This window comes from Hyaena hyaena, unplaced genomic scaffold, assembly GCF_003009895.1.
Source record: "Hyaena hyaena isolate Hyena2069 unplaced genomic scaffold, ASM300989v1 scaffold_398, whole genome shotgun sequence".
NCBI classification, from domain to species: Eukaryota; Metazoa; Chordata; class Mammalia; order Carnivora; family Hyaenidae; genus Hyaena; species Hyaena hyaena.
In genome coordinates, this window is record NW_024081032.1 from 1172527 (window position 1) to 1195807 (window position 23281).

Below are 23281 nucleotides of genomic sequence, written 5' to 3' on the forward strand. Positions count from 1 at the left end.
CATGTTCTCAACAGTGACCTAAAATTCCACTGGGGGGGTAGACTGGATGGCATGTCCCTTGGAGTTTAAAAGGCTGTCCATATGAACTGAATTATCCTTGACAAGTACCTTCAGACACTTGTAATATGATCTCATGTAAATTTAGACCATATTTTGCACACAAACCAGTGGCAATAGTAAGCTTATTCAGGAGCTCAGATAAGAATAAAAGAACACTGATATCCTTAGTAATAGTTGCTAACATAAAATTTCCGAAATGAAAAGCATAAAAATTAAAGCATCTAATGTATTGTAGCAAATGAAAAAAAATATTGAGAGAAATATTGCCTTTTCCTTTTTCAACCCTTAGCTACTTAGTTTCTCCAACCAAAATTTTATCCTTCAATAGTCTATCTAAATTTGGGAAAAGAAAAACACATTTTAAGCAAATAAATAATCAGAAAAAAATCCATTTGCGTTGGAGTTTTAATAACATAACTACAATCAAACATATTATAATAAATCACAACAACAGATCTGTAAATATTTATAAGAAGCTGACTGTAAGATAAAACCAAAGGACAACTCAGAACTCTGTAGCTTTAAAGATTCCTCAGGACTGGCTTGGCACAAAGAAAGCCCTACAAACTTTGCTAATTCTACAGGGATCAGCTCCATTGTTGAAGAGATGCATTAAGGCCTGAAGAAGAGAACCCAGCTTTGAGGAATGCTAGGCCCAGGGAGCTCCGGAGCATCATTAACTGTAATTATTTTCCTTTATCAGAAGTCTGCTACTGCTATGGTCGTCCTGCTAATGGATGAAAACAGGATACAGATCATCTTGAATTTGAGTAATAGAGAAAAGTGGCAGATTAAGAGAAATTTTAAAGGCATATCTGTTTTTGTGGGTGTCCTTCAAGCCAAGATTTTACACATTCACGGAATAATTAATCACCTACAGAGATGGTTTCATAAGCCAATTTCATAGTAGAATAAAACACTCATCTTACCTCTATTGTATTAAAGTAAGATTACTACTCACTATTTCTTTAAAACTATTTTATGGAAAGCAACATTTCAGTTTAATAAAATAACAAAACGATTGGAACAATTTTTTTACAAATGTACATTTTGTAGTCACTCAAATGAAGTATATTTAATCAATTAACCACTTGAAATATTTAAATACACTCTGAATAATTTAAAAAATTCAACTTAAAAATCAAACTGAGAGACATGTTTATAATACTGCTTTGCTGAAACGCTGAGAGAAAGTGCACTGCATAGAGTGCTTAAATTTCTCACTCTTCGTTTCAATCAATATCTGAGGCAAAGTTTCATCTCTAGGGCCCTTAATGGCAGGAATTCCTGGAGCCAGCAAATGAGTAATGTTAAACCTATGATTAGATGATGAGGCCATCAAAGACACTAGACCCTAATGCTACATTCTTCTTTAGGTCTCTGAACTGCGGTAAAACCAAGAGCTAAAGAAGAAGGAATATTGAGGAACTTTTTTTTTCCACAAAAGCATTTTTTTAAAATAAATGTGCATCATCAAGAACCTAAAAGGTCTGAACAGATATCTCCAAATGTCTCTTGAACTCAGGACTCTGACAATAGGTAACAATTTTCAAATGTCCTGCAAATGAACTCCTACCAGAGATGCTGTTTTCTTTAACTTCTTCCTTATTAACATTCTTCATATTCTTCCTGGCTGAAAAGGAGGAAATGGACCTAAAGGCTTCCCTATGAATATATTCTTCAAGAAAGTCAACCTGAAGACTATAAATGAATAGGTAAGTCTTGGTTGTTTTCTTTTTGCTAATATTTTAAAGGATCAATTGAAGCCATATTGTTGTTTATTTGGGAGATAGCTGCGGCTTCAGACGGACCTCAAGGTCAGTAACTAAAAACAGTTTAGATGTATTTTTCTTTCTATTGATGAAACTAGGGATAAATGTAATAATTACTTATTACAAATACATATAAGCTATTTTTCTTGTTCTCATATTACAATATGTTTAATCCTTATATGAAAATCAGGATCACTCAGAGACCTGACAGAGCTGGGAAGAAGACAGACCACTGGGTTCCTAATTTTAGTTATAAGAAAAATGTAATCCATATATTTTAATTTCTAATAAATGCTAAGAAGAAAGAAAACCCAACAACTACAAATTGTATTTTTAAATCTGATTATTAAAAATAAACAGCATAAGTAGATTTTTGGATGTGTACTGAAATATACAAATAGCCTTAAAAAAAAAAAAAGGAAAGCCACAAGATACCTAACAAAGACCATTTAGTAATAAGCTATATTTTAAACTCCGCTATTGCATGAAAAGGCTTTGCTTTCATTATCTCTAATCTAATAGAAGAAATCATTTAATAATAAATGTCAAAATTATAAATTCTACTATACCAGTTTTAAAAGGTGGAATGTAAAGAAGGGTATCAAAAGATCTAAAACAAATTGCACACACACACACACACACACACACACACACACGTGTATATATATATACATATATTTCCAGATAGGAGACAATAGAAAGATAGGGATGGTGAGAAAGAATAAGATAGCAAAGGCGAGCGGAAAAAAAGGGAGAGGGAGACTACATCAATATTTACACAGTATGATCATCTACATAAAAATATATCTTACTGTAGGTTATTTTCTTCATCTATGAGATAAGAGATGGAAGTTTTAAACATATATAAACATATACAAATATATGCATATGCAGTCCATCTACATAAAAATATATCTTAATGTAAATTATTTTCTTCATCTATGAGATAGGAGATGGAAGTTTTAAACATGTATAAACATATACAAATATATGCAATTGTAGTCCATGACTAAGGACGTTACAAAAAATCCTTGTGGAGTTTAATGCAATCCAGTGAATGAGATTTCCTACCTGAGAACAAAGCAGCATAACAAGTTCAACCACAGACGTGCTGGACTTCATACAAACAAGGCCTGCAACGAAGAAAGGTTGAAAAAATGAAATCTCAATAGTAGGAATCATCATTCCAAGTTAATTAATTGTGTAATTTTAACTTATCAAAACATTCTTTAAAATAGAATTCCTAAAAACAAATGGAAACATTCACAAACACATAGGTTTTATGGCATTGATTTTAAAACATTCAGATACTCAAGAAGTTGTAAAAAATATGAAAAAAATTGACTTTATGCTTGGGTTATTTATTTGGCCAAGGCATTTCTTATTTAAATTTAAACAAAGTACAGGGTAGTTACTGAAACTGGTGAGCTTGTTAGAGCTACTTTTCTTTTTTTTTTTTTTAATATTTTTATTTATTTCTAGGAGAGAGAGAGAAAGAGAGACAGCATGAGCAGGGGAGGGTCAGAGAGAGAGGGAGATACAGACTCCGAAATAGGCTCCAGGCTCTGAGCTGGCAGTCAGCATAGAGCCCGACGCGGGGCTCGAACTCAAGAACCGCGAGATCATGACCTAAGAGAAAGTCGGACACTTAACCGACTAAGCCACCCAGGCGCCTCATTGTTAGAGCTACTTTTAATCAAAAGACATTTGCTATGTGACTGTCTCTTGGAGCAAAGAACAATAATCTGCCTAAATTTTCTTCTTAAAAACCAAAATTAAAATAATATAAAAATAGATAACACTCCATAGGTTGTCAGTTGTTAAATATTTTTAGAATATTTTTAAAAAATGAACTTCACACACAAGTTAACATATTGAGCTATGTTTATAAAATCTTCCACTGTTCTGTTTCCAAAATCTCTGAACAGCTATCAGTAGAGAAAAGAATGGTATGTTACAATTTGTACAGAGTAATGGCTACCAGTCATTGATCACTTACTATGTGCTGAGCACTGTGTTAAGTGCCTTATATACACATGGTCTCATTTAATTCTCATTCCTTTTTCTAATTTTTTAAAAAAAAATTAAGTTTGAGAGAGAGAGAGCACGTGCGAGCATGAGTCAGGGGAGGGGCAGAGAGAGAATCCCAAGCAGTCTCCATGCCTTCAGCACAGAGCCCAATGTGGGGCCTGATCACAGGAGCCGTGGAATCATGACCTGAGCCAAAATCAAGAGTTGGACGCTTAACTGACTAAGCCACCCAGACGCCCTTTAGTTCTCATTTTTTTTTTTTAATGTTTTATTTATTTCTAGGAGAGAGAGCGAGAGGGAGAGACAGCGTGAGCAGGGGAGGGTCAGAGAGAGAGGGAGTCACAGACTCTGAAACAGGCTCCAGGCTCTGAGCCGGCAATCAGCACAGAGCCCGACGCGGGGCTCGAACCCACGAACCGGGAGATCATGAACTAAGCGAAAGTCGGACGCTTAACCGACTAAGCCACCCAGGCACCCCTAGTTCTCATTTTTTACTCTGTAACATACTATTATTATACTCATACTATAGGTAAGAAAATATTCTTCCACAAATAGTTGACACACTAATTATTCATCAAGACTTTTCCCAATTAAAAGGATGACTGCTGAATAACATATAATAAGAAAGTAGACCATGATTGGTTTTTTAAAAGTGCCATCAATAGAGGAAGATGTAACTAAAAATGATTAACAATCTTGGGTGGAGAGTATGTAATCACGATGCTTCCTAATTTGAAAAAAAGAGTTTTAAAATATTTTTGTTTAAAAAAAATAATAGGTTTGTTTTGTCTTCTTATATGAAAAAAAAAAGTAATCAGTAAAAGCATTGTATATAGTAGGAAATGCCATGGTCTTACATTAGTTGTTGCTAAATGGAAAGTTGGGGTGGAACCAGCTTTTTCCTCTTAAGGTGATTTCAATAAACAGTTTCAAATGCCTTCTAGGCTCTAGCATGTATATTTATTGCAGGTAGTGGATAAATACCCTTTTGTGCCCACTCTGCTAACGACCCCATCCTTATTGTACACATGACAGAAAAAGCTGTAAAAAGGCACTAGTATTCCATCTTATCAGATCTTCGGGCAGACAGTTAACTAATGAAATAAGAGGCAGATGTGAAAAGCTCATTTAAGAGACAATTGCTGTAATTGATCAGCAATTCTCATGCTCAGGAGCTAGAGAGTCAAAAAGATTAATGGGACATTTATCACCTGTTGGCTACTCAACTATTTGAAATTCTGACAAAGAAAAACTAAGTAAAAGGCCAAAGGACTATGCATAGCAAAAGAATCATAATTATGATATGTAGTCCGTATCAATTTAGATTTTAGAAGGCAGGCTATATCAAAGATGACTATATAAAGAATTATTCACAATCTATTTATTTTGCATATTAGAATTTTTTAAAATACATAACAACTTAATGTAAAAATTAGGAAAAATATGCAATTGCATTAACTTCTAAAAGACTTCTATGTTACAACAAAGTTCAAAATTTTTACAAATTCTGTCATAAGGAAAAATAAACAAAAGCTCCATCAATGCTTTGTTCAAAGGACATGACAACAAATTAACAGGATTGCAAAACTGCAATTTGCAAACAGGACAGCCATTGTGATTTCAACTCCATAGATCCTCACACCTTGACTTACATGTTTTGTCTAACTGGTTTTGAACAGAATGAACTAAAGGATTCTCTTTAAAAGGATAAAAACATCTAACCTTGACAATGAGAACACAAGCAGAGGCAAGTCTGGAAAACATATCAGCCTTCCAATATTATAGAATCACTTTGGTTGGAACTATTTCTAGTATTACCGTACCATAAAGGATAACTCCAATGTTTTTATTAGAGATACTAAAAATCCAAGCAATGTCTGATGATACTCTATCCTTGCATTTTAAGTAAAAAAGTAATCATATCTGAAAGTTTAGTATATTTCAAAGAGGTTGATTTTATCCTTTTTGTACCCGGCAAGAAATTCATCATCAAATCGACTCATTTGGTATCCACTCATATGAGCAAAGTACAGTGTTAACACTGAGGACTTAAAGACATTATCTATACCTTCCCATATGGTCCACATTTTCAATTCAAATCTAAGATTATCTAACATTTACCAGGAGCTTTGTCATTTATAAATCATTTTTATAGATTTGCTATCTCACTTGAGTCTCTCAACAACTCTTTGAGTTAGTTTTTATTATGTCATCTGATAGACAAAATATGAAATTCAGTGACTGGCCCAAGGAGTTTCACTTAGGTTTTTTTTTTTATAAAATTTTTTTAATGTTTTATTTATTTCTAGGAGAGAGAGCGAGAGAGAGAGACAGCGTGAGCAGGAGAGGGTCAGAGAGAGAAGGAGTCACAGACTCCAAAACAGGCTCCAGGCTCTGAGCTGGCAGTCAGCACAGAGCCCGACGCGGGGCTCGAACCCACGAACCGCGAGATCATGACCTAAGCGAAAGTCGGACGCTTAACCGACTAAGCCACTCAGGCGCCCCAGGAGTTTCAGTTAGTAAGTGGTGGAGCTGGAACCTAAATTCAAGTCATCTAACTTGAAAGCCCATTTGATGTCTTCTGCAGAGCTACATAAATAATTAAACATGAACAGGACGGCAATATGTGACTATGAGAAAGGTCATAATGGTTGATTCCACCTGTGATTATTTTGACAGTTTTCTTGGAGAAGGGAGCATGTGTTAGGCACGGGGACAAAAAGCACTATATTTAGCAAAAGCACAGAGGGGGAAGGGAACAAAAAATAAATCTGAAAGACCTTTATTGCTTGGGGGATGGATGAGCAGAGTACTGGAGGTATCTGAAAGTGGGACTGAGGGCTAGGGTAAAATTCAAAGAGAAATAAAGATTGAAAGCAGTAAAATTATAAATGTGTTTGAAATAGGAATGATGTAGAGCAAGTTATAAAATGGGGGAAATGTTACTACGGCTGAGATATGCATTCCTATCCTCTGATCACTTTCCCAGCCTCTCAATTAAGAGGTAGACCCCGAACGTGCTGTACACATGTTCCTCTCCAACACAAATCTAGTTAGAAGTATTGACCAGTTACTAGAGTAATTTCACCAGCAAATACACATTCTCCAGAATATTCTGACTAGAAATACTAATCTAATACTGTATACCATACAAGTTACCAGTATAAAATTAACTACTGGAGCAAAGACAACAAATATGTATGTAAAGGAGATATCCAACAGTGAAGAAAATTGTCTAGTATGACCTTTTGAAAATACTGTGAACTACACTTTTGAAAGGTAAGGTCAGCTAACTGAGCGGCTAACATAGAAGCACTTGAGAACATTAATTGGGTGGACAAATTTGAGGGTCCAGATGCAGGAAGCAAAGAATGAAGAGATCTGAGTAGACCATCATCCAAAATGTTGGCAGTTCTTTTGTGGTAAGAAGCCAGCTTTATTTTCAGAACCGCACGTCCCTACCATAAACAACAAAACAAAACAACAAACCCCCACCAAACCCCACTGAAACGTAAGATGAATGGGAAGTTAAAAGTTTGACCATTGGGACAAATCTCTTGCTTTAACACAAGGAACACCGAAAGGTACACTGATGCTATTTTAATATAGAGCTATCAGACTCTTCTGAGTCAATCTGTGAGTCTGGCTACGTATTTGTAGAATTTGATCAAATTAAAAGAGCACTTAAGCTTTAAACTAGTATGGAGAAATTCTATCTCTAGTAGGATGTTCCTCTCAGTGGGAAGTGAGGGGTGTGAAGCCTTACAGTAATAAGCAAGGAATCATACTCATAGGTGGGACTCATCTTTTAAGCAGTATCAGAATGTTCTTTCAAAAGGGCTCTTTCCCAGGAGAGGAGACCTATGGATATCTGTGACTAAGGCAGTGCTCTGAGTATGCTCCCAATAAATACCAGTTAATGAATAAATCTGGAAACCATCATTCACTGAGTAACTGCTCAGTGACAGAGCAGTATAGATGACAGAGAAAAAACATAAGATATGGAGAAAAATAAGAGTATTTTGGGGGGAACAAGAGCCCAATTCATTCAAAAAGCATTTATTGAGCTTAATGTCTAATGTGCCAAATATCACGTCAGGTACAAGTATAAAAAGAAGTAAGGTGGGGTGCCTGGGTGGCTTGGCTGGTTAAGCATCTGACTTTGGCTCAGGTCATGGTCTCATGGTTCATGGGTTCGTGCCACACATCAGGCTCTTTAATAACAGCTCAGAGCCTGGAACCTGCTTTGGATTCTGTGTCTCCCTCTCTCCGTGCGCTCCCCCAAAAAATTAAAAAAAAAGAAGTTAGGAAAGTGGCACGGATTTTATATATAAATAATCATGTATAGAATCCTAGGAGGTAGACAGAAAGTGCAAACTGTTAGAAGCGCAGAAAGGCAGGTAGCAACTGTGCTGAGGATTTCCAGGGTACGTGATAGGTCATTTGGAAGACGTTACGCTTATCTAGGCAAAAAAAGGAAGGAAGGCAAAGTCATCTGAGGCGACGGAAATATTAGAGGTAGAAACATGAAATAGCTAGTAAAATGGGGTTGGAGTATTACGTTGCGTTGTGCAAAGGATGGAAGGCAGCCAGTGGAAATGAAGACAGAGAGGAACACAGGAAGCAAGAGCATATATGCTGAGTAATCCGAGTGGCCACAGGGAGCCCTGAAGGACTCTAAGCCAGGGGGGCAGACAGAATCCCATCTATTTTGGAAAGATCGCTGTCTGTAAGTGGTACAGGAAGAAATCTACACTGCAGAGCCCAGTCAAGATAATGAAAGCCTGAGCTGACGGCAGCGACAGTGCAAACAGAGGCAGATTTGAAAGCCATTTTGGAATGAGACAGGACAATATTTGAGACAACAGAATAGGAGGTTACACAGCAGGCTAGAGGAGCAATGAAGGTGTGAGTGGCGAAGACTTTACCTGAGCTAGAAACAGCAAATGAAGAAGCAGATATGCGGAAAGAGAGTGCTGAGTTTCATTCTGGACAAAATTAGAAATATAGGGAAAAAAATTAATGTTGAGTTTCAGGAGTGTGTGTTTTTTAGGTATAGAGGTTCTACCTCTGACGAACCAGATCTAAAGAAGTCAGACAGATAGCAAGGTGCTGAAGAAAACCTAATTGTGTAGTTTTTAGAAGAGTCCCTAAAGTAGACTCCCAGTAATAATCCTACTAGTAGTTTTAAGATCTAGTTTTTCTATTTCTCCTCATAACAGAATATACAAATTGATTTTCCATCTAGTAGACATGAGTATTCTGATAGTTTGATTTTTAAAAATCAAGTCTGCCCAGGACTACTTAATTTTTAGAAAACTTTCTAATGATTTTAACTTTCTTAAATTCCAAAATGAGTAGAGACTGAGTGAAACTGAAATAGTTGAAATAGTTTCAAATGTTGAATAGCTGAAATAGTAATAAATGTTGAATAAAAACTATGGCCCTTGAAAGGAATTGTACAGGCTTGCTGTGCTTCACTTGTTTTAGTTTCAATGGTCCATAGCTGGGAATTTCTTTGAAAGTCTCTGTTCTATGCAGCTTTCACAGTGTGTTATAAAGCATTCTAAAATACAGTATACACCGTACACACCATATACATATGTGTCTATCATTTATGACCTCTGCAATGCTTACACATCTCTATCAGCATAACAGCAATTTCCTTTTTTTGTTTTACCAATCTTTGACTTTCTTATCTGCAATGTGAAATTTGTTTTTCTACTTCATCACTGTGATATGCTCCTGTATGTAAAAAGTTATCTACAGTTTTACCATTTAAGTCATCTGAACTTATTAAGGTCAAAACTTAAAAATTAGCAAAGTAGGTTACTTGTGTGGCTTTCTCATTTAAAACCAAAACACCAGAACCAAATAAAAAACTCAATATTAAACATCCTTTGAAATAATAACAATGGCTTGAATAGCAATTATTTCTACAACTAACATTAATATGTGTATATGTAATATTACTTACTACTTTCATATTTCAAGATTAGGCTACATGTTCTTTCAAAGATTTAAATTAAAACTGCATTACAAATGAAAACAATTATAATATTACCTTCCAGAGACTAAAATAACATTAAGTTCGTTTACTAAGTAAAAGCTTTTTAAGTGTAATTAAACTATTGTGGCTTATTTTATTATTAGATTATACATTTTAACTGAAAAAAAAAATCCCACCTCAAAATACTGTAGAGACAGTGAGTGTTAATTTATTCACTAATTTACTTTAGTTCACAAAAACCTGATGTCACCAACTTATGGAGGTCTTAAGGTCTTTAGAATAGGAACAAAACTGAACACTATGTATCAGCAAACTTTTTCTATAAAGGCACACGTAAAATATTTTAGGGTGGTGGCAGCCATAAATTTCTGTTATAACTACTCAACTCTGCCACTGTAGTGCAAAAGCAGCCACATGACACGTAAAACAAATGAGCATGGCTGTCTTCCAAAAAATCTATTTATTCACTGCAAGGTGTATGTGTGTACATGTGTGTGTATGTCTGTGTAAAGAGAGAGAAGATATATATATGCACACACATACATCTATAGATTTTTTAAACTGCAGGGATGATTAATTTAGAAGTACATCTATGATGCTTTATAATTTCAAATCCAAACAGCTCTGAAAAATAGCTTTCTTGTAAACTTGTTGCAAACTCAATTATCAGCATAATTTCACCTAAATAATGTGGTTGTTATTCACAATCTTTATTCCACTTAGTGTGAATATCCTTAGGTATTACTGCAGATATATTAATGTGTCTGATTAATGAGCTACCCTATACTCTCCTGAAAAAGCTATGAAATAATACATACAGATATCTATTACCTTTATTTTTTTTAAATTAAGTTTATTTATTGATTTATTTTGAGAGAGAGAGAGACAGAGAACAGGAGAGGGGCAGAGAGAGAGAGGAAGAGAAAGTGTCAAGCAGGCTCCACACAGTCAGCATGGAGGCAGAAGTGGGGCTGAAACCCATGGACCTTAATATGACCTGAGCTGAAATCAAGAGTTGGACACTTAACCAACTGAGCCACCGAGGTGCCCCTTACCTTTCTTAAACCCCAAGGTATTTGCAGTAGAAGGCACATCTGGTCTATGGTTTTGAATAAAGCATTTTACACATTTAGTAAATTTTTAAAAAAGTGACAGCTTTCTATTGATTGATTGGTTGATTTTTAAATGTTTATTTAATTTGAAAGAGAGAGACAGCAAACAGAGAAGGGTCAGAGAGAGGGAGTGAGAGAATCCCAAGCAGGACTCCACACTGTTAGCACAGATCCCTATATGGGGCTCAATCCCAGGGACCATGAGATCATGACCTGAGCAAAGAGCAAAAGTTGGATGCTTAACCGACTGAGCCTCCCAGATGCCTCAAAATGTGACAGCTTTCTAACAGTAAAAAACTGGGAGCTCCTGGGTGGCTCAGTTGGTTAAATGACAGACTCATGCTTTCAGCTCAGGTCATGATCACACAGGTGGCTCAATTAGTTAAGTGTGAGATTCTTGCTTCTGGCTCAGGTCATGATCTCATGGTTTGTGAGTTCGAGTCCCACACTGGCTCCGTCGGTCAGATGAACCTCACTTATTTTCAAAAGTGCATAATCTTTATCCAATAATTTATAGGCTTAAATTGTTTAAGTACTCTGACAAATAAGACCTTCAAAAAATTCCTGATATGTGCTCAAAACAACAAAGTTTCCATTTTGACCCAAGCTCATTTTCTTTACTAAATTCTGCATTTAGGGCATAATATTCAATAGATATGAATAACCAATCCAGTTCTATTCATTCTTAGTGATAAAAGAGGAAGTTTTTGGGATCTGGAAGAACTTGGAAATTCCTTAATTTTTTTTAAAGTTTACTTATTTATTTTGAGAGAGAGAGAGACAGACAGAGAGAGAGAGAGAGACAGACTGGGGGAGGGGTAGAAGGAGAGGAAGAGAGAAAATCCCAAGAAGACTCTGCTCTGTCATCACAGAGCCTGATCCAGGGCTCGAATCCCCGACCTGTGAGATCATGACCTGAGCCCAAGTCAGATGCTTAACTGACTGAGCCACCCAAGTGCCCTGGAAGTTCTTTAAATTTTATAACATTGAAGATATTCTCAAAAGTTACAGAAATTATTTATAAGCATATGATTCCATGTAAGCAATAATTTACTGGGAATATATACCATGTGTTATATAAACAAAAAGTATGGGATCACTGAATGAACAAGATTATTTTGTCTACATCAATCAAACTCACATCTATCCACAATTCCAAGTGATGTCTTAGAGTAAAATTATATAGTCACATACCAGAATACAATCCAATAATGATGCAATACAGAAATCAGCATATGGACTGCTTAGCAATTAAAAAATAACACTTCAAGTATAAATATTTGATGTACTTAAATACCAACAGTAAATGTTGCTTTTATTTCTTCCAACCCTTCTTGTAATAATAGATCTATTATAAATATCAATTACCTTTTGAAACAGTATAAACAAGGAACAAAATGGAATCAAATAAATAACCACAAAAAAATGATTGTGAAAAAATAGAAAGCTAGTAATTTCCAAGAGTTAAAGACTCAATGATTCAGTATTGCATACTTATTATATGCCAAGCACAAATATGAAACAGATATGTTCCATGTATTTAAGAAGCCTACATTCTAACAGAAGTTGCATGCAGATAAAAGAGTCAATTTAATGTGGAGAGACCAAGAGTGTTGATTTAGTAAGCAAGATATATAATATTAAAGTAATTCCTACTGTGATTACAAAAAAAATGGTGGACATAACAACAGGAACTATTTAAGTACAAGAGATCACTCCAAGATCAGTAATCAGAAATAGTATTATTCAATTTGTAAAACAGAATCTGTTTGATATGAACAACTTCCTCTACTCTCATAAGTGTATCCAGCCTCAAGATGAAAACACATTTAATACAAGAATATTTTCTGACTTAAATGTCACAAAGTAAGCTTTTGAAATCACCTGCATAAACTTTTTAAAGAATTAGTTTCAAACTGAAAATAAAACCTTACAGAAAACTGTCTTTGGTTGGATTTAGTGTAATTAGAACACTATTGAATATGGAGAGAACAACATTTTAGGCATGGATGATACATGTAGATAATGTATTATAGGTCATAGTTCCATATGAAGGAGAAAAAGGAGAAAATCATCCCCTAGCAGTTAAAACTGGTCACAAGTCTAAATTGTAGCTTTCATGGATTCTATTACACACATTAGACCTTATTTTATGTACAAGCCAGTAAATTCTGTTAGCTGGATACCAAGCAAAAATAGATTAAAAGCACTGATACTACATGGAGGGGCAGTGTATATACAAAAGAGAGCAGTGAAAACAAAGAAGTTACACACAGGAAGATAGCTTTGAAGGAGACACAAAGGAATAAACTTAGTCTTCTAGAAAATGTTCACATTGCTTACGAATAGTTGAAACAAACAAACAAAAAAATAACATCAAGTTGATCAAAATGTCACCATACATGGCATAACTACACAATCCTGGTTTCTATTAGTATACAGGAGAAACAGTAAAGATGAAATCATTTTCTTACTGTCCTTTGCAATAATGGGACCAGAAACAGTAAGTTTATGAATTACTGCAATTTCTGAGGGGCATGGTGAAATGCAGTCCATTTAAATTGGAAGAATACTAGGATGGTATGAGGTGAGGTCTAGGAAAAAGTTACAGGAAGTCAAAGATGCTCACGTGGTAAAATGAAGAGGTTCCCAGGGAAAGAGCTACTGTAGAAAGGGCTTATTCTTCTTGTGATCCAGAGCCCCCCTAAACTGCAGTAACTCCAGTTAATTATGGGTGTCTGTAATGTGAAAAACGGTGTTTTGATATATGAGAAGTACAGACCGGAGAGTGATGGTCAGGGGTGACGCGCCCTGTGCCTGACCTCAGTATCAGAAACTAGAGACAAGGCACAACAAATCTGACAGCAGAGACCAGGGACTGGGCAAAGGTGTGCTTTTTGTGTTCCCTTTGATTGTGCTGATGTTTCAAACACGCTGTAAGTGGATGTTACTAATTATCTAAAGTTAGTAACAAACCAGTTAGTTCTTAAACTTCTTTCTAAATACTTTAACATTGGGGTTAAACCAATTTAATTAGCATTACAGAATCCTTTAATCTGAACCAAGCTTTAAACTAAGTCAAAGAAGCTCTGGACTGGAAGTCTGAAGATCTGGTTTTTGTGGACAATCTGAATAGCTATGTAAACTTCAGCTAAGACACATGTCTTTCTTTCTTTCTTTCATTTTTTTTTTTTTTTTTACAAATAGTTCATTGTCAAATTAGTTTCCATATAACACTCAGTGCTCATCCCCAAAGTGCCCTCCTCCATGCCCATCCACCCCACCCACCCACAACCAACAAACCACAGTTTTTGTCAGCATTCAAGAGTCTCTCATGGTTTGCCTCTCTCCCTTTCCCCCACCATTTCCCCCCCTCTTCTTCCCCTTGTTCCTCCGTCAAGTTCCTCCTAATCCTCCTATACGTGCAAACATATGATATTTGTCCTTCTCTGCCTGACTTATTTCGCTCAGCATAACATCCTCGAGGTCCATCCATGTTGCTACACATGGCCAGAGTTCATTGTTTCTCATTGCCATGTAGTATTCCATGGTATAGATAAACCACATCTTCTTGATCCATTGGTCCGTTGATGGACACTTAGGCTCTTTCCATGATATGGCTATTGTGGCGAGTGCTGCTATGAACATTGGGGGTACATGTGCTCCTATGCCTCAGCATTTCTGTATCCCTTGGGTAAATTCCTAGCAGTGCTATTGCTGGGTCATAGGGGAGTTCTATTGTTAGTTTCCTGAGGAACCTCCACACTGTTTTCCAGAGGGGCTGCACCAGTTTGCATTCCCACCAACAGTGTAGGAGGGTGCCCGTTTCTCCACATCCTCGCCAGCATCTAGAGTTCTCTGATTTGCTCATTTTAGCCACTCTGACTGGCGTGAGGTGGTATCTCAGAGACACATGCCTTTCTTGATAAGGAAATTCTTTGCTGGTAAACCCTATTTGAATTGTTTTGAAACTTTTAAAACTTACAATCTAAGGCAGTACATTTTACTTCATGATCCAGTATATATAACTGAAACAAATGTTTCACAAAACAACACTTCCTCTCAATGTGTGCTAGGCTCTCATCATTGCTATGCTATGTCATGACATGACACTAAAAAATACTATCACGATGTGCCTGACTGATTATAGCATCCTATTAGTGGGTCACAGTCTGCAGTCTGAATGTCACTGGAGTTGGACTCTCCTGCTTTTTTTTTTTTTTATTTTTATTTCTAGGAGAGAGAGAGAGAGAGAGAGAGAGAGAGAGAGACAGCGTGAGCAGGGGAGGGTCAGAGAGAGAGGGAGTCACAGACTGAAACAGGCTCCAGGCTCTGAGCTGGCAGTCAGCACAGAGCCCGACGCGGGGCTCGAACCCGCGAACCGGGAGATCATGACCTAAGCGAAAGTCGGACGTTTAACCGACTAAGCCACCCGGGCGCCCCTCTCCTGCTCTTATGTGGCCAACATGCTAAGAATGGTTTTTACATTTTGAAATGGTTGGGGGGAAAAAAGAGAAATAAAAATGTTTTGTGACACTTATATTTATATAATATTCACAGTTCACTGTTCATGAATAAAGTTTTATTGGAACATACCCAAGTTCATTCCTTTACATATTATCTGTGGCAACTTCCTCAGTGCAATGACAAAACTGAGAAGTTATGACGGGGACTGAATGGCTGCAAATACTAAAGGATTTATTTTTGGCAACTTATCAAAAAAGTTGCTGACTCCTGCGATACAGGACATTAACAGTTCTTTCTGGCTTGACTATCCATGGTTTTAAGTCCTTCATGCCCTATTGGGTTAACCTGGAAACAAGGCGAAGCAGATGTATGATAGTGGAAAGGAAATGATATGAAAAAAGCGTGGGTTCTTGGTCAGTTATTTAGGCATTAGATTTCTATTTCATTCCGTAGTTGAAAACAAGAACGAAAAGTAGGAAAAGTGACAGTCAGTGTTTGGTGATAGCATAAAGATTAAAATCATTTACAGAATCTGTTCCTGTGAGTTCAAAGGGCTTTAAATTGTAGCCCTTCAGTGTCTCAGTTTTATGATGGGCCCAGTAAAGATTGGTAATTGCTTTAGCAGGATTAGTTTTGGCTATAAAATGGCCAGTTATGTTGCAGTGTATTCGTAAGTACACGCCAAATTCATAAGGATAAAAAAGGCATGCAGAGAAAGTGAAGCCAGGGCTCCTTTCCACTTTAATATTTTTATCTGAGTTGAAACATCTTTCAGTTGTGCTTTTTAAGTATTTCCTTGTTCACATTAGACCTTAATTTAAGCATTAGATTTTTTCTCATAAAATCTTTTTGTTCTTTTGGCCTTTAGCAATTCAATAGATTGTTTCTTAGTCATATTTTAATTTTGTCCCTTCCTGTTCAAAATTGTCCCTATGATGACTAGGATCTAGTGGTTTAGTTGTTTGTTTGTTACTGCAGAATATGTGTATCTGGCAACGCCAGTGCCTTTTCACAATTTTCAACAGCAGTCATGAAAAAATATGTGCTTTTCTGGCCCTGGTTTAAATCTGACCAAAATGTCATCCATGGTGTATTTCTGTGTGTGCTGTGCTATTATTTTACTAACTTTTGTTTTAGGAATATAGTTGGGAATAGAGCAGTGTCAAGATAAACATCAGCTTTTTGGAATATGAATAAAACTTCAAGTATGATACTGAAATACATTATTCCAAGTGCAATATTAAAAATTGGTCACTATCACCATCACTCATAAAATCCTCAGGCAATGTTGTAATAAGGTAGTTCAGAAATTTTTGCTTTTCACTTGTTGTAAGTTAATTTATACCCTTCTCTTCTATCATTAAGACCAATTACTGAAATCTACTTGATGAGAGAAAACAATCTGGTTTGTTCTATCATCCCCTTATCTATCCACAAGTGGTTTTGGGGTTACTCAGGCAGGTCCTGGAGACCTTGTGCAGTCTAGTCTGTTAGGTGATTAAAACATTACCAAGTTTTACACACAGATAAGTGACTTACTACAATTAGGATACATTCTCTGAAGAAAAGCACACTGTGCTACCAAAGGTTATAACAAAGGAACCTAACTTAGTCCAGAATATCAGGTCATCTTAGATGAAGTCTATGGCATAGGATCTAAAGGAGTTAGCTGGGCAAGTACAGGCAAATGGAAGTATTTAATAATCATTAAGCAAGAATTCAATTCTGGAAAGACTCTTCTGGATCCCCTACATTCTTCAATGACTAGAATTACATTGATTTCATTAAATTCTGTAGCTGTACTATGTAAACATAAAGAACAAGGGAAAATTCTAATTTATCGGCTATATATATGTGTGTGTGTATATGTAAGTACATATACACACAAAGAATCACTTAAGTGCATGTAAGGCTTACTATTTGTTGATTCTATAATTAGCTGAAATTAAAGGATTACATAAAAAAATCCATAAGTTGGCTTCTATTTTGGATCAATCACTACCAACTGGCACACAAGGATATTTATATGCGGCGAATACATTGTCCCTGCCCTTTTACCACTATTATCAGATGTTGCTGAACCATTATTTACAATAATAGTCAGCTGTTCTTAGGTATGAATCTAACATAACTGAAATTTTACATATGGGTATCTCCCCTCATCATCCATCCCTGCCACCCAGGGCCATAGATGCCGTGCATCCACTTTGATGAGAGTGCACGCTTCACATGAATCTATTAAAACAGAAGTGAAACGTATACAATATTCTCAAGTTTTTTGAAATATGTAAATTAATACTAATAAAATTAAAGTTTTTAACTTTTTTTTAAGTTTATGTATTTATTTTGAGAGAGACAAAGACAGTACAAATGAGGAAGGGACAGTGAGAGACGGAGATAGAGAATCCCAAGCAGGCTCTGTGTTGCTGGCACAGAGCCCAATGCGGGATTTGAATTCACAAAGTCATGAGCTCATAACCTGAGCCAAAACCAACAGTCAGATGCTTAACCAACAGTCAGACGCTTAACCAACTGAGCCACTCAGCTGCCCCAAATATACTCTAAATAATCTAAAATACTCTAAAATAATCAGAATTCAATGAGAAAATCTGGATTTTTTCCTAGAGCAATGTGAAGGACAGAAAAAGCTATCCACTACTAAATAAACTAACGATTAATCCTGTAAACTATTTGTATTTTATTTTTTTTTCAAGTTCACTAGAACTTTTTTTTTTTTTAATATTTTTATTTATTTCTAGGAGAGAGAGACAGCGTGAGCAGGGGAAGGTCAGAGAGAGAGGGAGACACAGACTCAGAAACAGGCTCCAGGCTCTGAGCTGGCAGTCAGCACAGAGCCCGATGCGGGGCTCGAACCCACAAACCGCGAGATCATGACCTAAGCGAAAGTCGGACGCTTAACCGACTAAGCCACCCAGGCGCCCCAACTATTTGTATTTTAGAACTGCATTATGTCCATAGTAAAAATACAAAAATATTTTTGAAATAGTAGAAAATATAACCGCTATGATAGAACTGCTCAGCAATATATTTCCTCTTTTAAATTCTCTAATTTAGTTTTTCTTCACCAATTGTTTACATATTTACCTGAAGTGCATAAATATCTCAGAGGGTAAAATAATAAAACCAATACTGATTTCTAGCCTAGTTTCTGGAAGATCTGCATGTAAATATTATATTTAAATCAATATGCAGGCAATATTTTCACAATGTAAAAACACTTTGTCTCAATATAAACTCCTTCGAAAAAAGACTTGTTATTCAATGTCTTTTGTTTCATGGAGTATACAGACCTTGTCTTCATAGCATTAACTGTATTTTGAGCATCCATATATCCTGGTTTTTGAAGCTCATAAGAGTTATCTGCGGTTATGCTAAATATGGACCCTTTCTCTTTTGGAATTGTCCTAATTTGCATGAAAAATTATGTGAATACTCTGTTAGAATAAAAGAGAAACTTGTTCCCTTTCTAAGTTATGTTAATCATGTAATATATCATACAGGTACTATATTATTTTGTAAAGTAAAAATATTATCCAATCACCTTACAAAGAGATGATCCATTTCTTTTTTTAAAATTTATTTATTTTTGAAGCAGAGAGTGAGGGAGGGGCAGTGAGAGAGAGAAGGAAAGAGAGAGAATCCCAAACAGGCTCCACACCATCAGCTCAGAGCCCACTGCGGGGCTCAAACCCATGAACTGTGAGATCATACCTGAGCCAAAATCAAAAGTCAGAGACTTAACCAACTTAGCCACCCAGATGTCCCAATGATCCATTTAAGGGATAAATCTGTCTGGCACTGATGGCAAATTCTTTGTATTCAGATAGTCCTTTAACAGTTCAGCTATGCCATCTATGACTTTTAGTTCACTGCTCTTGGACTACTAGGGATTTGTACGCTGTTATTTGTATTTCCTGTCTCTATGAAGAAGATGAATTCCTGTATAGCTTACTCTGAATTTCTCTCCTGGGAGAGTAGGACATAATGTGTTACCTCTGACTATATTAATTAGGTAATCTCTTTAATAAATGCAGTTTCTCTGAGTTCTCAATACTTAATTTTATATGAGAGTGTTGGAATATAGTTCTAGCTCAGCTAGTCAATGAGTATATAAAGAGTGATAATAATTTTAGTGAATGAAAAAATAATATTCTTCTGAGGACTTTAGTAAAAATCATTCTTGACAAATTGTGTCTCTTTTTTGTGTTAATATCTTTATTGGCTAAAAGAAAATTTCCACATTGAATAACTACACTGTGCAGTTTGATATGTTTTATTTGTGAGGTATGATTTCTACTTTGAGAGAGTATTGTTTTCATGTGAGAAGTTATTTCTGATGAAAAATCTTTGTTAACATCTACATTTAGTAAACATTAGTGTTATTTTTTAGACATTTTAATTTCTACCTATTTGTAAGGACAAAAGAAATTAAAACAAGATGCTCCTCATATTATGTCCAATTCAAAAGGAGCTATGCGTTTGGACCCAGCGTCAACTAAAACTACATTAGCACAACTTTAAAGGTAAATTAACTAAACAATCGGAGGATACAGAGAATTCTAGTTATGTTCCTCTCAACCCATGTCTACTCGTATTCTATAAATTATCCTTTAAGTTTAGATGTGAACCTGCTCTCTCCCAGAGTGCACTTCTCTATTTGGTCTGAGCTCCTCTTGATATCCTTTATGCAATGATGTCATTGATCCCTATCAAGCATCTTCATTTTTACATCTCCAAAAGCATTTTTTCCCCTTCTATCTCCTAATAGGGAAAGATTTCCCCACCATGAATAAAATCCTCAATAGTCACACGAACCTCTATCAATCTTTCCTCTTTTGTGTCATCGTCACATTTTTTCCAATGACTGGTCTACATTTAGTTTCTTTATCAAACACTCTGGCTTTCTACAATGTTTGTATGTGTTCCCACAACTCTTCTGCAATGTCTCAAAGGTAACCAAAGGTGATTTATGAAATCAATGACTCTGTTTTCAGACTTTCTCTTCACTTCTATAGAATATTTACCACTTCCATGTATTAAGAATAAATATGCATTCCCCATATTCAATGACTAAGTTATTTTAATTCAACTTTACTGAAGGATCATTTACATAAAATATAACCATTCTGAATGTATACTTCTTTGAGTCAGGATAAATTTATATGTCCATGTGGTTACCAGTACGATCTATTCCCCCTCAAATTCCCTTGTGCCCTCTCTCAGTCCTCTCTACACCCCTAACCTCAGGTAACCACTTTCCTGCATTCTACAGTATAAAAACAATGTGTTTTTTTTTTCCCAAGATGTTATAAAAATGGAATCGTTCAATATGAACTCACTTGAGCCAGGCTGCTCTTGCACAATATTCCTGGAATTCATGGATTTTCCTATAAGGATCAGTAGTTAATTTTTTAATTCTTTTTAAAATAAAATATTTATTTATTTAATTTTGAGAGATCGAGCACAAGCTCCAGAGAGAGAGAGAGGGAGACACAGAATCTGAAGCAGGCTCCAGGCTCTGAGCTGTCAGCGTGGAGCCTGACTCAGGGCTGGAATCCACAAACCATGAGATCATGAGCTGAGCTGAAATTGGATGCTCAACCAACTGGGCCACTCAGCTGCCCCAATTTTTTTTTTTTTTTTATTATTCTTCAGTAGAAATCTATCATATGGATAAACAAGTATTTGTTTAATTACTTTCTGATGACTGTAGTAGTTGTTTCCAGTTTGTGATTGTTACGGACGTCGCTATGAAATTTTATGTGTGTCGACATATGTTTCATCTCTTTTGAATAATAACTGTAAGTGGAATTGCTGGGTCAAATTTTAATTGAATGTTTAACTATAAAACACTGTCAAACTGTTTTTCAAACTTGCACTATTTTACTTTCTTAATCAGCAATGTATGAGGTCTGTAAGATTTTGTACATACGTGATAATTTCACCTCTAATTAAAAATAGTTTTACTTCCTCCAATCTGTATGTCTTTTATTTTTATTTCTTGCCTTACTGTAGTATTTACATACTTCAGTAAAATGTTAAATTAAAATGGTTAAAGTGAGTTAGAAAGGCAAAACCTTTCCCTGCTTCTCGATCTCATTTGGTTTCTTAGTATTACATATAATATCAGTTGTTCTTTCACAGATACCAATTTTAGGTTAAGTTGGCTCCCTTTGGGACCTATTTTTCTCAGAAATTTTTATCATAAATTGGTGTTGAATTTTAACAAATGTCCTTTCTGCACCAATTAAAAATGAGAAGAAATTTCTATCTATCACCATATTTCCTCCATTCTCCTTTGTGTGTGTCTAAGTTTCCATCTGGTATCATTAACTCTGCTTGAAAAATTTCTTTTGACAATTCTTACAGCACAGATGTGCTGGCAATGAATCTTATATTTGGTTGTCTGAAAAAGTCTTTCTTTCCTCTTCATTTCTGAAGAATATTTTCATTGGATAAGAAATTCCAGATTGGAAGTCTTTTCTATCAGCACTTTAAAGATGTTTCATCATCCCTTCTGGTTTGCATAATTTCTGATTAAGTGTCGCTAATAATTTTTATTTTTATAAGTAATGTGCTTTTCCTCTGACAACTCTTTAAAATTTTAATTTAAATTTTAAATTACCACAGAGTAAAACTGGCTTTTTTGGGTGTGTGTAAATTTCTATAAGATTTAACACATGTATTCACTTATGTATGGCCACCATAATCAGAATACAGAATGGCTTCATCACCCCAAGAAGTCCCTTCTACTATTCCTTTGCAGCAACAATGTCTCCCTACCCATCATCCCTGGCCACTGCCAGTCTGTTTTCCATCACTACAGTTTTGTCTTTCTGAGACTGTCCAAGAAATAACTAGAACATAAAATATACAACCCTTTGAGACGAACTTTTCTTATACACAATGTCTTTGGGATTCATCCGAGTAGTAAGGTTTATCAATAGTTTGCTCCCTTTTTTCTGTGTGGTTGTATTCCATTGCTTGTATGCACCATGGTTTGTTTATTCTTTTACCCAAGGAAGGACATTTGAGTTTTTCAGCTTTTGGCTAAATAAAACTGTTTTGCTATGAATACCTATATACAGGTTTTTGGGTGAAAATAAGTTTTCGTTTACCTAAGGAAAATATCAAGAAATGGGATTACTGGGTCATACGGCAAGTGAACATTCAACTTAGTAAGAGACTTCCAAACCATTATCCTCAGTGGCCACCATTCTGTATTCTCATAGCCATGAGATTAACAGTTGCTTCAAATTCTCTTCAGCAATTGGTATTACCATTATTTTTTATTTTAAGCACTCTTCATATGTAATGTAGTGCTGAATCACTGTAGTTTTAATGTGCATTTACCTACTAATGATACTGACCATCTTTTTATGTGCTTATGTGACATCCTAATAATTGCTACTGATGAAGTGAGTTTTAAATCAGTTGTTGGTTTTCTCAGTATTGATGACTTGGTTTTTGAAGTTTTCTTCTGAATGATAGTTTTGAACACTTTAATTATAATGTTGCATAATTTTTTATTTCTGTTGGTTCTGCTTGGAATTAGCTGAATTCCTTGAATTTTAGGATTTATACTTTTCAAATTATTTGACTCTTATTTCTTCAAATATATATATAGAGAGAGAGGGAGAGAAAGAAAAATAGTCTTAAATAGACACTCTTTATATATATATATGTATATATATATATATGACTATATATATATAGTCTTAAAACCCTTCTTCTTACACTCCAATTCTTTTTTTTTTTTTTTTTACAAATAGTTTATTGTCAAATTAGTTTCTTTTTTTTTTTTTTTG

General features: G+C 35.5%; 1 protein-coding gene across 1 annotated transcript in view; it reads right to left on the bottom strand.

Annotated features, from left to right (window-relative positions):
* Positions 1 to 23281, bottom strand: part of NBEA (neurobeachin) — a 693804-nt gene that overhangs the window by 366810 nt on the left and 303713 nt on the right. The window contains exon 34 of the mRNA XM_039251874.1: positions 2904 to 2965. Within this exon, the coding sequence (XP_039107805.1) occupies positions 2904 to 2965 (62 nt within the window). The remainder of the gene's footprint in view (positions 1 to 2903; positions 2966 to 23281) is intronic.